The sequence below is a fragment of the Aedes albopictus genome, unplaced genomic scaffold, assembly GCF_035046485.1.
Source record: "Aedes albopictus strain Foshan unplaced genomic scaffold, AalbF5 HiC_scaffold_31, whole genome shotgun sequence".
In the NCBI taxonomy this organism is placed as follows: domain Eukaryota; kingdom Metazoa; phylum Arthropoda; class Insecta; order Diptera; family Culicidae; genus Aedes; species Aedes albopictus.
The window spans coordinates 27,078-41,029 of record NW_026917101.1 but is presented as its reverse complement, the minus strand read 5'-3'; the positions used below and the strand labels follow the sequence as shown (position 1 = coordinate 41,029).

At 46.5% G+C, this 13,952-nt stretch overlaps 7 protein-coding genes across 7 annotated transcripts; 4 read left to right on the top strand and 3 right to left on the bottom strand.

Moving 5' to 3' along the window:
• Positions 1-962: 962 nt before the first annotated feature.
• Positions 963-1,445, bottom strand: LOC134284578 (histone H2A). Its single transcript, XM_062843561.1, has one exon. The coding sequence runs from the start codon at positions 1,361-1,363 to the stop codon at positions 989-991; it is 375 nt and encodes a 124-aa protein (XP_062699545.1). The 5' UTR covers positions 1,364-1,445; the 3' UTR covers positions 963-988.
• A 143-nt stretch (positions 1,446-1,588) lies between these two features.
• On the top strand, positions 1,589-2,041 carry LOC134284568 (histone H2B). The gene has a single exon (XM_062843551.1). The coding sequence runs from the start codon at positions 1,641-1,643 to the stop codon at positions 2,013-2,015; it is 375 nt and encodes a 124-aa protein (XP_062699535.1). The 5' UTR covers positions 1,589-1,640; the 3' UTR covers positions 2,016-2,041.
• Positions 2,042-3,777: 1,736 nt separating this feature from the next.
• On the top strand, positions 3,778-4,603 carry LOC134284560 (histone H1-like). Its single transcript, XM_062843544.1, has one exon. It carries the CDS (start codon positions 3,839-3,841, stop codon positions 4,517-4,519), a length of 681 nt encoding a protein of 226 aa, XP_062699528.1. The 5' UTR covers positions 3,778-3,838; the 3' UTR covers positions 4,520-4,603.
• A 3,016-nt stretch (positions 4,604-7,619) lies between these two features.
• On the bottom strand, positions 7,620-7,997 carry LOC134284586 (histone H4). Its single transcript, XM_062843569.1, has one exon. The coding sequence runs from the start codon at positions 7,939-7,941 to the stop codon at positions 7,630-7,632; it is 312 nt and encodes a 103-aa protein (XP_062699553.1). The 5' UTR covers positions 7,942-7,997; the 3' UTR covers positions 7,620-7,629.
• Positions 7,998-9,440: 1,443 nt separating this feature from the next.
• On the bottom strand, positions 9,441-9,923 carry LOC134284574 (histone H2A). The gene has a single exon (XM_062843557.1). It carries the CDS (start codon positions 9,839-9,841, stop codon positions 9,467-9,469), a length of 375 nt encoding a protein of 124 aa, XP_062699541.1. The 5' UTR covers positions 9,842-9,923; the 3' UTR covers positions 9,441-9,466.
• Positions 9,924-10,066: 143 nt separating this feature from the next.
• LOC134284567 (histone H2B) lies at positions 10,067-10,519 on the top strand. The gene has a single exon (XM_062843549.1). The coding sequence runs from the start codon at positions 10,119-10,121 to the stop codon at positions 10,491-10,493; it is 375 nt and encodes a 124-aa protein (XP_062699533.1). The 5' UTR covers positions 10,067-10,118; the 3' UTR covers positions 10,494-10,519.
• Positions 10,520-12,255: 1,736 nt separating this feature from the next.
• On the top strand, positions 12,256-13,081 carry LOC134284561 (histone H1-like). The gene has a single exon (XM_062843545.1). The coding sequence runs from the start codon at positions 12,317-12,319 to the stop codon at positions 12,995-12,997; it is 681 nt and encodes a 226-aa protein (XP_062699529.1). The 5' UTR covers positions 12,256-12,316; the 3' UTR covers positions 12,998-13,081.
• The last annotated feature ends 871 nt before the right edge of the window (positions 13,082-13,952 follow it).

The window sequence follows — 13,952 nt, the reverse complement described above, 5'->3', positions numbered from 1 at the left end:
AAGCTAGCGAGGCCTACCTGGTTGGTCTGTTTGAAGATACCAACCTGTGTGCCATCCATGCCAAGCGTGTCACTATCATGCCCAAGGACATCCAGCTGGCTCGTCGCATCCGTGGAGAACGCGCTTAAATTTGGTCTTGTGTTATTAATCACTTTCAAAACGGCCCTTTTCAGGGCCACCGAAAACGTTTCACAAAAGAGTTTCACGAAAATTTCCTACGATAATAAGCCCCGGTATAGCCCTCACTATTATTTCGAACCTTTGAACATTTCCGCGCCAGCAGTGACGGTCCACCAAATTGCCAGTTACATTTTTCGTCCAAACGCCGACTGCAGGTAACGGCATTTTCGGGCCCGTTCACATAGCACATGGCTGGATCGATAGGTAAAAACAACAAACTGCAGCAATTTTCTGACAACCACGTTCGATAGATTTACGTAATGACAAAGACAAACTTACCGCGGGGTACAGACTGAGTCGATTTCGATTATTTTTATCGAAAATTCAACTATGTACGAGTCCTGATATTTTGATATTTTGACTGGATAACGTCCGTCAGCAAGATATGGGGGATAGAATTTCGAAAATCGAAAATTAAGCATATAACGAAGGGTGGTTAGGTTTCAATCGCTAATAAATCCATCATTTTCAGATGAGTGTTTCAATCAATCAGATTTTTTACTTCTTTCCACAACGATGAAAAACTAAACCGAATAGCAGTGAACGAAATTTAAAAACCATCACAAAACATTGACTTTATTTTTTTTTTTTTCGGATCTTCCTCGGGATGTACTGCTTCTGCAGGTTCCTGAAATAAAAATCGTACCATTTCCAAAGCATTCGCACATTCAGAGCACTGCAAGGTAGGTAGTTTTGCAGCGAACAAATCATTCCAAAACAACTCTCTATCAGGAAAATGAATATTGTCGTCCTGAAAAGGACGGTTTTTGGTTTGATGCACACGGTCTTCGATCGAGCGGGAAGAGATTTATGCCTTCTTTTCGGTCTTCTTGGGCAACAGAACAGCCTGGATGTTTGGCAAGACACCACCCTGGGCGATGGTAACGCCAGACAGCAGTTTGTTCAATTCTTCGTCGTTGCGGATGGCCAACTGCAGATGACGGGGAATGATTCTGGTCTTCTTGTTGTCACGAGCAGCGTTTCCTGCCAACTCGAGGACTTCAGCAGCCAGATATTCCATCACGGCAGCCAAGTACACTGGGGCACCAGCGCCGACACGCTCGGCATAGTTGCCCTTCCTGAGCAGACGGTGGATACGGCCGACTGGGAACTGCAGTCCAGCACGGTTGGAACGGGACTTTGCCTTTCCCTTAACTTTGCCTCCTTTGCCGCGGCCAGACATCGTGAGATAGATTCGAGTTTTACTAACGAAGAAACGTTCACAAAGCGTACGTAAGCTGTACTGATGGCGAACCAACGGATCGGCAGGCTATTTTATACCCGCATAGCACTGCGCTACACCAACACTAGGGAGGGAAAAGCGAAACGAATAAAATGACAAACAAACCAAAGGGGCGGAACATCGCTTGCTATTCTACGGGTATAAAAGAGAACCGATTGGCTCGGTGGGCATCAGTTTCTGTTTCCTTTTGGATCGAAAACAACCTCACCGTAGCACGATGGCACCGAAAACCAGCGGAAAGGCCGCCAAGAAATCCGGCAAGGCCCAGAAGAACATTGTCAAGGGCGACAAGAAGAAGAAGAAGCAGCGCAGGAAGGAGAGCTACGCTATCTACATCTACAAGGTGTTGAAGCAAGTCCACCCGGACACTGGCGTCTCGTCGAAGGCTATGAGCATCATGAACAGCTTCGTCAACGACATCTTCGAACGCATTGCCGCCGAAGCCTCTCGTCTGGCTCACTACAACAAGCGCTCGACCATTACCTCTCGCGAAATCCAAACCGCCGTCCGTCTTCTGCTCCCAGGAGAGTTGGCCAAGCACGCCGTTTCCGAAGGAACCAAGGCCGTCACCAAGTACACCAGCTCCAAGTAAATGACGACCGTCCGGGAATTATCGCATCAAACCAAAAGGCCCTTTTCAGGGCCACTATATCATTCTCGAAAAGAGTTAACTAGGAAATAATGACCTGCCAAACCAACTGCAACACTTACGACTCAAACCTGTAGGACCTTATGGCCATTTCCGATGTACCCAATGGTAACATTCATACTAACCTCTAGTGTGGGCCCCGAATATGGCGACCGTGCCTCGATGATGTACTGCCACTTTGGCTCTGACTGACTGTAGTTACTGACTTTCTCTCAGATTGGTTGTTTCACGAAAAGTATCACCGTACCAACTGTGGTGCTGCCACCAGAGTTTACATACAATCGTATAAGCGTAGTTTTAGTCACCTAGCTAGATGAGTGAGCATAGCATAGAGTGGTGGGTACGACTGCTATCGATTACACGTCGGGGTGCGTTTGCTTGATTTCAAGTTTCTGAAAATTCACCAATAATTAATCGTTGCTACAATCGGGTGCGTGCGACACACAAGATTGGCTTCAAGTATCCAACTGCAGTAGGCGTCGTTTTTGTTTTCATTTTCACCCTGGAATTGGCCAGGCAAACTTGTCAGCTCTACATTTTCGGAACGCCTTTGAGATGAATCCATCGGACCGAGCATGTCTAGCCTGTGTCGTCCGGTGGTTTAGGTCAGTCAAATCATAGCTTTTGCACCATCGGAGAACAGATGCAGTGCGTCAGTTTTTGTTCGTTAGTTTCGATTACATCCAGACTGAACTTGAACCGACTAGGCCGGAATTAAAGGGTGCAAACACTTACTACATTCATTCAAATTCAGATTGAATTTGAACTCCAACGACGGCTCTAATAACTCTCAATGTTGATCGTACATCAAACAAGCTAACAACTCGATGGACTTGTGATAGATTCGCACTACTGGGCAGATTTTCGTGATTTTTGGCTGCTGTTAGGTGTATAATGTATTCAAATTTGTTTCCGCAAGATCCTGATGTGAAACTAACTCTAGATCTGTGATAACATCTAATATTACCCTTTTAAATCGTGCTCATTGCTGCGGCATCAAAGACTGGGACAAAGTACTGGTCTGCTTCGGTCAACTACAGCTGGGACTGCTACCTAGGCGGGAAATGATGTTTTCTGTTAGCATGCGTTTAGGTCGTAGAACTTTTGTACATAAACTAAATGTGCGTAAACCGACGGAGTTGTCCGATTGGAGTACAGCGAAGCACTAGTTTGAAGCATCATTTACGGAAAAATTTCATAAAACGGTATTGCCCAAAGTTTCCCCAAAACCAAGCACGCAGCAACGCGTACTAGCACCGGGAAGGACTTTGTTTTAGAGCCATTTCTAAGGCATTACCGGACCGAATACTTGCTCGGTATGGATGTCGCTGAATAGAGTAACTATTGGGCTTTTGAAATTCACTACCGACATGGACGATGACATTGTTTCAATAGCAACTATTGACTGTTTTGTCGGGTGAACCCACATCATATGACTCACGGGTGCTGCTAGGACACGTTTTTGCCAAGCTATTTCTGACATGGAACCCCAACAGCAATGTTGTGCCACTAGCTAGACTCATGTGCTTGTTAACTGTACAGAAAAGTTATTCAACTATTGCTCCCAGTAAATGTAAAATAGCGTTTTAGAAACATGTTACCAAAAAATTAGACAATATTTTGCGAACACTCAATAAGTGAACGATCATGTCTGCATCCCTAACACAGACATCATTATCGAACATCGCACTGTTGTCGGATTTACCTTCATTCAATCGTTTACACCAACGTGTCAGTGTCGCTGTACCTACTACCAACCAACCGCAATGTCTGAAGTTGCCGCCGAAGCCGCTGCCGCAGCTCCTGCTGCCTCGCCAGCCAAGGCCAAGAAGCCAAGGGCCCCTAAGGGACAGGGCAAGCCGAAGAAGCCATCGACCCATCCTCCAGTGAACGATATGGTTGTTGCTGCTATCAAAACCCTGAAGGAGCGCAACGGATCGTCCCTGCAGGCCATCAAGAAGTACATCGCTGCCAACTACAAGTGCGATGTCGCCAAGCTGGCCCCATTCCTCAAGAAGGCCTTGAAGAACGGTGTCGAGAAGGGCAAGTTTGTCCAAACCAAAGGAACTGGCGCATCCGGATCGTTCAAGCTGAAGGCTGAGGCCAAGAAGGCCGCCGGCGAGAAAAAGCCCAAGAAGGCCGGTGAGAAGAAAGCCAAGAAGGCTACCGGTGAGAAGAAGAAGGCTGCCAAGAAACCAGCTGGGGAAAAGAAAGCCAAGAAGCCAGCCGGCGAGAAGAAAGCCAAGAAACCAGCTGCAGCGAAAAAAGCCAAAGCTGCCGGTGCAAAGGCCGCCAAAAAGGCCGGAGGTGTGAAGAAGGCCGCTGCCCCGAAACAAAAGGCCACCAAGCCATCCAAGACCGCCGCAAAGAAGCCAAAGACCCCGAAACCGAAGAAGGCCGCCCCCGCCAAGAAAGCTGCCGCGAAGAAAACCGCCGCCAAGAAGTAATCTGGCGATTTTCGGAACCATCAGTCGTCATACTGCGAAACAGTATCCCACTTTCAAATCAGTCCTTTTCAGGACTACCATCTTAGATCTTACCAAAGAGTTAAAAGTTGAAATGGTTTCCTATCATCCAATGCCAGGTCATACGTTTCCTAGAATACTGCTAGGTGCAATTCTCAAATAGGCCGGTCAGCTCGGCATGATTGAGTGTTGCCTTTTCGCTGCCGCCGAGCTTCCAGAGTGAAACTCTCGAATCTTTGCACCGTGTTGGTGTAGTTAAGGTTAATTGAAAATGACTGCAACTTCCCTGCAGATTGATTGGTTGGTGAAATTCCTGTTACTACCCGGTTGACATAGAGCAAGTCACCTGGAAGGCTGCACTTGAAATGATGAAATTCACAAACACCAATCGTGAGAAGCACTAATTGTCACGATACAGCCATTTCTGTCTTCGCGCTTCGATATAACGTGCATTTTACCCTCGATATACGTACACCAAAATTTGTCTCAATGTGCACTTATTCTGGGTAGCATGGCTAAAGCTGCAATCGCATTTGGGGTGATTTTATCGTTTATCTGGAGATCATTACTGGGAAAGTTAGAACTTTTCATCGAAGCAAAATGTACGTTATAAACAGAATTTCCCGACTGGAAAAGGAATTGAATCCGCCGTCTCCGGGTTGGCGATCGAAAACCCTATCCCCTAGGCTAACCGGAGACCCCAATCTCACTTTCGATCGCCAACCAGTTCCCCACTCATCGGACAGAACTGCAATTCTGACCGAGGATTTCAAACGTTTAACCCAGTGTGCCTACTGACAGCCCTCTGAAAATCTTAGATCTACGCGCCCTTGGTACAATGAAAGCACAGGATGCACAAGTTCTTCGCAGTTTTACACATACCTCAATAGTGAACGGCTTGCTGATCCCAGTTTAGGGCACTGCCGGCCGGGTGGGTTAAACAGGCGACAACACTCCGCGACACACGCGATTCAACACCCGGGCACAAGAACAAAACAAACTATTTACAATGGACACATTCACGCTGTGTGCATGACCACTGTACTTCCGGCGGCAGTCTTCCGCTATAGGTTCAAATTTTGAACGATGAATCAAACTGGCACTCCCGCAACGGAGACGCGACACTCAGCTAGACGGACACCGAACTGAACTGACTACCTACACCGAGGAAAAATTCTACTCAGTCCCTGCGTTATTCCTAATTCTGTTTTCGTTAAGTTTTAGCTGACCGAGTAGAATTTTTTCTCGGTGTATCACGACTAAGAAATTGCGCACGGTAAAACAACGTGACACAAAATTGAGAATGGATTTTCTCAGCCCGTTTGAGCTTCATGTTTAGTAAACTGCCAAATCTCGATCCGTGGTGAGAACCGGCGAGACATTCTCCCAAGGGGAGTGAGAATGAACGAACGCGTGTAACACGATTTGGAGTGTATACAAGGGCCCATATAGCCGAGGCGGCAAATGCACGGGTATTCAGCATGACCATGCTGAGGGTGACGGGTTCGATTCCCGGTCGGTCCAGGATCTTTTCGTAAAGGAAATTTCCTTGACTTCCTTGGGCATAGAGTATCTTCGTGCCTGCCACACGATACACATGCAAAATGGTCATTGGCAGAGGAAGCTCTCAGTTAATAACTGTGGAAGTGCTCATAGAACACTAAGCTGAGAAGCAGGCTTTGTCCCAGTGAGGACGTTACGCCAAGAAGAGGAGGAGGACGAATAACACGCTCAATTGTGTGTGGCTTTGTTTCACCGTGTGAGTGCCGCAGAGCACTCACCGCCGCTGCGTTTCGGCACGCATGGTGGGCAAGCTGTGAAAATTGTTGGCCAACATGGCAGCTTATATTTCGGATGGCAGGATACCGAGCTGTGCAAGACAACGCAGTTTTCTTGCTCTAAGTCACAAAACCGTCATTGAAAATAATTGCACTGTTATCCAGATAGTGAGTAGAGTAGAATTTTTATTAGCATTGGTTGTGGTTTTAGCGAGACTAAAATCTGCGTTTGAGTTTTTGATAAACGACGATGGTTTGTTTCCTCTCAATTGGCGATTAAAAGTAGAGATTATGTCGTGAAAATTTGGAAGTTTGAAAGGGAAATACCAGTTCCCCATCAGTTGATTCGTCAATTTTTTGGTAAATTTATCGATAAATTGATTTTTTCTACCCCGATCCTACATTAAATTTTATCTGGAACGACTCAATCACTAAAATACGAAATGGGATTTCACTAAACTTAACCTCACTTTAGGAGGCCAGGTTCTGCATATAACCTTGTACGCCACGCTGTAATCGAGAATTTTAACTCTCCTTTCCCTCCTCCGTACTTTTGCATTGCTTGAGCTCGAGCGTGGCGTACTTTATGGATGGCCCCTAAATAATTGACATGCTGCTTTGAAGTCCGGGATAGGGATACATTCACTTCCAAGCGTACAGTCACGAACGTATGGTACACGCCATTGAAATCCCGGGTAGGGATGCATACATCCATGATTTATTGCTATACAGTTTACCGGTTCTACCGACGCTTGGCGTTGGGCGACATTGCAACCATTGTTAACAATCAAGTTCTTCGAAACATACATATTGGATGTGGGAAATATTAAACAAAACTGTCATCTTCAAGACTGGAGTTTTCCTTGCCTTGATAAGTATGATTTGAGCTGCCTACGTGCATAACATGTATAAGCGACGCTCTGGAAGTATGGGGACGTGTTTGCTTAGCTTTTCAATTCGAGCTTTTCCAACTCGAAGCGGAGCATTTTTGGCTGGCCAAATTCCGATACGGAGGCAAGCGCTTCTGGTTCCCAGGTTTCATTTTAATTTTACTTACTTATCGTCGTGTTCAGCTTTCCGGTGCTACGGTGCACGAAAGATAGAATATCGAGAGGTTCCCAATGGAGGTACTATATACAAATTGGATGCACATATTTATATCATTACAATCTATCACTTCCGTTCTGAGGTCCATAGGCACGACATATTAGGTACTGTTGCTTTTTGGCGGTAGAAAACTGACTGTTTAACTCTTTTGTACACACGTTCGGTGGCCCTGAAAAGGGCCGTTTTTTGAGAGAAGAAACCTGTGATTTAACCTCCGAAACCGTACAGAGTGCGTCCCTGTCGCTTCAGGGCGTACACGACATCCATAGCGGTAACGGTTTTGCGCTTGGCGTGTTCAGTGTAGGTGACGGCATCACGGATGACGTTTTCCAGGAACACCTTCAGCACACCACGAGTTTCTTCGTAGATGAGACCGGAGATACGCTTGACTCCACCACGACGAGCCAGACGACGGATGGCGGGCTTGGTGATACCCTGGATGTTATCACGCAAAACCTTGCGATGACGCTTGGCGCCTCCTTTTCCGAGTCCTTTGCCTCCCTTGCCACGGCCAGTCATTTTGGATATTTACTTCTGTGTTCGACTACGGGTGTAACGAAACTGATGCCCTACGAAACTGATGCTGCCGCTTTTATACCTACTCGAGGGGTAACTTCTTCTTGCCATGCTTGCTTTTTCTATTCTTCTATGGCTTGTGATTGGTTGCCTGCGATGAACCAAGCATATAAAAGAGTACTACAAAAATTCGACCCTCATTCTTTCGCTTCGTTTCAACGTATTCGTTTGGATTGAAAACAATTTTCTTCATCTACGATGGCTCGTACCAAGCAGACTGCCCGTAAGTCTACCGGAGGAAAGGCCCCTCGCAAGCAGCTGGCCACCAAGGCCGCTCGCAAGAGTGCCCCTGCCACCGGAGGAGTCAAGAAGCCTCATCGTTATCGGCCAGGAACTGTCGCTCTGCGTGAAATCCGTCGTTACCAGAAATCCACTGAGCTGCTGATCCGCAAGCTCCCATTCCAGCGTCTGGTCCGTGAAATCGCTCAGGACTTCAAGACTGACCTGCGCTTCCAGAGCTCAGCCGTCATGGCCCTGCAGGAAGCTAGCGAGGCCTACCTGGTTGGTCTGTTTGAAGATACCAACCTGTGTGCCATCCATGCCAAGCGTGTCACTATCATGCCCAAGGACATCCAGCTGGCTCGTCGCATCCGTGGAGAACGCGCTTAAATTTGGTCTTGTGTTATTAATCACTTTCAAAACGGCCCTTTTCAGGGCCACCGAAAACGTTTCACAAAAGAGTTTCACGAAAATTTCCTACGATAATAAGCCCCGGTATAGCCCTCACTATTATTTCGAACCTTTGAACATTTCCGCGCCAGCAGTGACGGTCCACCAAATTGCCAGTTACATTTTTCGTCCAAACGCCGACTGCAGGTAACGGCATTTTCGGGCCCGTTCACATAGCACATGGCTGGATCGATAGGTAAAAACAACAAACTGCAGCAATTTTCTGACAACCACGTTCGATAGATTTACGTAATGACAAAGACAAACTTACCGCGGGGTACAGACTGAGTCGATTTCGATTATTTTTATCGAAAATTCAACTATGTACGAGTCCTGATATTTTGATATTTTGACTGGATAACGTCCGTCAGCAAGATATGGGGGATAGAATTTCGAAAATCGAAAATTAAGCATATAACGAAGGGTGGTTAGGTTTCAATCGCTAATAAATCCATCATTTTCAGATGAGTGTTTCAATCAATCAGATTTTTTACTTCTTTCCACAACGATGAAAAACTAAACCGAATAGCAGTGAACGAAATTTAAAAACCATCACAAAACATTGACTTTATTTTTTTTTTTTCGGATCTTCCTCGGGATGTACTGCTTCTGCAGGTTCCTGAAATAAAAATCGTACCATTTCCAAAGCATTCGCACATTCAGAGCACTGCAAGGTAGGTAGTTTTGCAGCGAACAAATCATTCCAAAACAACTCTCTATCAGGAAAATGAATATTGTCGTCCTGAAAAGGACGGTTTTTGGTTTGATGCACACGGTCTTCGATCGAGCGGGAAGAGATTTATGCCTTCTTTTCGGTCTTCTTGGGCAACAGAACAGCCTGGATGTTTGGCAAGACACCACCCTGGGCGATGGTAACGCCAGACAGCAGTTTGTTCAATTCTTCGTCGTTGCGGATGGCCAACTGCAGATGACGGGGAATGATTCTGGTCTTCTTGTTGTCACGAGCAGCGTTTCCTGCCAACTCGAGGACTTCAGCAGCCAGATATTCCATCACGGCAGCCAAGTACACTGGGGCACCAGCGCCGACACGCTCGGCATAGTTGCCCTTCCTGAGCAGACGGTGGATACGGCCGACTGGGAACTGCAGTCCAGCACGGTTGGAACGGGACTTTGCCTTTCCCTTAACTTTGCCTCCTTTGCCGCGGCCAGACATCGTGAGATAGATTCGAGTTTTACTAACGAAGAAACGTTCACAAAGCGTACGTAAGCTGTACTGATGGCGAACCAACGGATCGGCAGGCTATTTTATACCCGCATAGCACTGCGCTACACCAACACTAGGGAGGGAAAAGCGAAACGAATAAAATGACAAACAAACCAAAGGGGCGGAACATCGCTTGCTATTCTACGGGTATAAAAGAGAACCGATTGGCTCGGTGGGCATCAGTTTCTGTTTCCTTTTGGATCGAAAACAACCTCACCGTAGCACGATGGCACCGAAAACCAGCGGAAAGGCCGCCAAGAAATCCGGCAAGGCCCAGAAGAACATTGTCAAGGGCGACAAGAAGAAGAAGAAGCAGCGCAGGAAGGAGAGCTACGCTATCTACATCTACAAGGTGTTGAAGCAAGTCCACCCGGACACTGGCGTCTCGTCGAAGGCTATGAGCATCATGAACAGCTTCGTCAACGACATCTTCGAACGCATTGCCGCCGAAGCCTCTCGTCTGGCTCACTACAACAAGCGCTCGACCATTACCTCTCGCGAAATCCAAACCGCCGTCCGTCTTCTGCTCCCAGGAGAGTTGGCCAAGCACGCCGTTTCCGAAGGAACCAAGGCCGTCACCAAGTACACCAGCTCCAAGTAAATGACGACCGTCCGGGAATTATCGCATCAAACCAAAAGGCCCTTTTCAGGGCCACTATATCATTCTCGAAAAGAGTTAACTAGGAAATAATGACCTGCCAAACCAACTGCAACACTTACGACTCAAACCTGTAGGACCTTATGGCCATTTCCGATGTACCCAATGGTAACATTCATACTAACCTCTAGTGTGGGCCCCGAATATGGCGACCGTGCCTCGATGATGTACTGCCACTTTGGCTCTGACTGACTGTAGTTACTGACTTTCTCTCAGATTGGTTGTTTCACGAAAAGTATCACCGTACCAACTGTGGTGCTGCCACCAGAGTTTACATACAATCGTATAAGCGTAGTTTTAGTCACCTAGCTAGATGAGTGAGCATAGCATAGAGTGGTGGGTACGACTGCTATCGATTACACGTCGGGGTGCGTTTGCTTGATTTCAAGTTTCTGAAAATTCACCAATAATTAATCGTTGCTACAATCGGGTGCGTGCGACACACAAGATTGGCTTCAAGTATCCAACTGCAGTAGGCGTCGTTTTTGTTTTCATTTTCACCCTGGAATTGGCCAGGCAAACTTGTCAGCTCTACATTTTCGGAACGCCTTTGAGATGAATCCATCGGACCGAGCATGTCTAGCCTGTGTCGTCCGGTGGTTTAGGTCAGTCAAATCATAGCTTTTGCACCATCGGAGAACAGATGCAGTGCGTCAGTTTTTGTTCGTTAGTTTCGATTACATCCAGACTGAACTTGAACCGACTAGGCCGGAATTAAAGGGTGCAAACACTTACTACATTCATTCAAATTCAGATTGAATTTGAACTCCAACGACGGCTCTAATAACTCTCAATGTTGATCGTACATCAAACAAGCTAACAACTCGATGGACTTGTGATAGATTCGCACTACTGGGCAGATTTTCGTGATTTTTGGCTGCTGTTAGGTGTATAATGTATTCAAATTTGTTTCCGCAAGATCCTGATGTGAAACTAACTCTAGATCTGTGATAACATCTAATATTACCCTTTTAAATCGTGCTCATTGCTGCGGCATCAAAGACTGGGACAAAGTACTGGTCTGCTTCGGTCAACTACAGCTGGGACTGCTACCTAGGCGGGAAATGATGTTTTCTGTTAGCATGCGTTTAGGTCGTAGAACTTTTGTACATAAACTAAATGTGCGTAAACCGACGGAGTTGTCCGATTGGAGTACAGCGAAGCACTAGTTTGAAGCATCATTTACGGAAAAATTTCATAAAACGGTATTGCCCAAAGTTTCCCCAAAACCAAGCACGCAGCAACGCGTACTAGCACCGGGAAGGACTTTGTTTTAGAGCCATTTCTAAGGCATTACCGGACCGAATACTTGCTCGGTATGGATGTCGCTGAATAGAGTAACTATTGGGCTTTTGAAATTCACTACCGACATGGACGATGACATTGTTTCAATAGCAACTATTGACTGTTTTGTCGGGTGAACCCACATCATATGACTCACGGGTGCTGCTAGGACACGTTTTTGCCAAGCTATTTCTGACATGGAACCCCAACAGCAATGTTGTGCCACTAGCTAGACTCATGTGCTTGTTAACTGTACAGAAAAGTTATTCAACTATTGCTCCCAGTAAATGTAAAATAGCGTTTTAGAAACATGTTACCAAAAAATTAGACAATATTTTGCGAACACTCAATAAGTGAACGATCATGTCTGCATCCCTAACACAGACATCATTATCGAACATCGCACTGTTGTCGGATTTACCTTCATTCAATCGTTTACACCAACGTGTCAGTGTCGCTGTACCTACTACCAACCAACCGCAATGTCTGAAGTTGCCGCCGAAGCCGCTGCCGCAGCTCCTGCTGCCTCGCCAGCCAAGGCCAAGAAGCCAAGGGCCCCTAAGGGACAGGGCAAGCCGAAGAAGCCATCGACCCATCCTCCAGTGAACGATATGGTTGTTGCTGCTATCAAAACCCTGAAGGAGCGCAACGGATCGTCCCTGCAGGCCATCAAGAAGTACATCGCTGCCAACTACAAGTGCGATGTCGCCAAGCTGGCCCCATTCCTCAAGAAGGCCTTGAAGAACGGTGTCGAGAAGGGCAAGTTTGTCCAAACCAAAGGAACTGGCGCATCCGGATCGTTCAAGCTGAAGGCTGAGGCCAAGAAGGCCGCCGGCGAGAAAAAGCCCAAGAAGGCCGGTGAGAAGAAAGCCAAGAAGGCTACCGGTGAGAAGAAGAAGGCTGCCAAGAAACCAGCTGGGGAAAAGAAAGCCAAGAAGCCAGCCGGCGAGAAGAAAGCCAAGAAACCAGCTGCAGCGAAAAAAGCCAAAGCTGCCGGTGCAAAGGCCGCCAAAAAGGCCGGAGGTGTGAAGAAGGCCGCTGCCCCGAAACAAAAGGCCACCAAGCCATCCAAGACCGCCGCAAAGAAGCCAAAGACCCCGAAACCGAAGAAGGCCGCCCCCGCCAAGAAAGCTGCCGCGAAGAAAACCGCCGCCAAGAAGTAATCTGGCGATTTTCGGAACCATCAGTCGTCATACTGCGAAACAGTATCCCACTTTCAAATCAGTCCTTTTCAGGACTACCATCTTAGATCTTACCAAAGAGTTAAAAGTTGAAATGGTTTCCTATCATCCAATGCCAGGTCATACGTTTCCTAGAATACTGCTAGGTGCAATTCTCAAATAGGCCGGTCAGCTCGGCATGATTGAGTGTTGCCTTTTCGCTGCCGCCGAGCTTCCAGAGTGAAACTCTCGAATCTTTGCACCGTGTTGGTGTAGTTAAGGTTAATTGAAAATGACTGCAACTTCCCTGCAGATTGATTGGTTGGTGAAATTCCTGTTACTACCCGGTTGACATAGAGCAAGTCACCTGGAAGGCTGCACTTGAAATGATGAAATTCACAAACACCAATCGTGAGAAGCACTAATGGGGCACGTTCGGTGTAGTACTAGATTTGTAGTAATGAGCTGAATTTTAGTATGGTGAGAAGATCAATTCTCCGTTTCTGCAATGAAATAGTGTAAAAAGCGTGGGTATTATGATTCCTTGCCTAATTTGATGATGTTTGAGCAAAACTTTGAATAACTATGTTGTTTATGTTGCAAAAAATGGAGAAAACAACAACAATGTTGCCCAAAGTTTTGCTCAAATAGCATCAAATTAGGCAAAGAATCATAATACCCACGCTTGCTACACCATTTCATTGCAGAAACGGAGAATCGACCTTCTCACCATACTAAAATTCAACTCATTACTACAAATCTAGTACTTCATCGATCTGCCCTATTGTCACGATACAGCCATTTCTGTCTTCGCGCTTCGATATAACGTGCATTTTACCCTCGATATACGTACACCAAAATTTGTCTCAATGTGCACTTATTCTGGGTAGCATGGCTAAAGCTGCAATCGCATTTGGGGTGATTTTATCGTTTATCTGGAGATCATTACTGGGAAAGT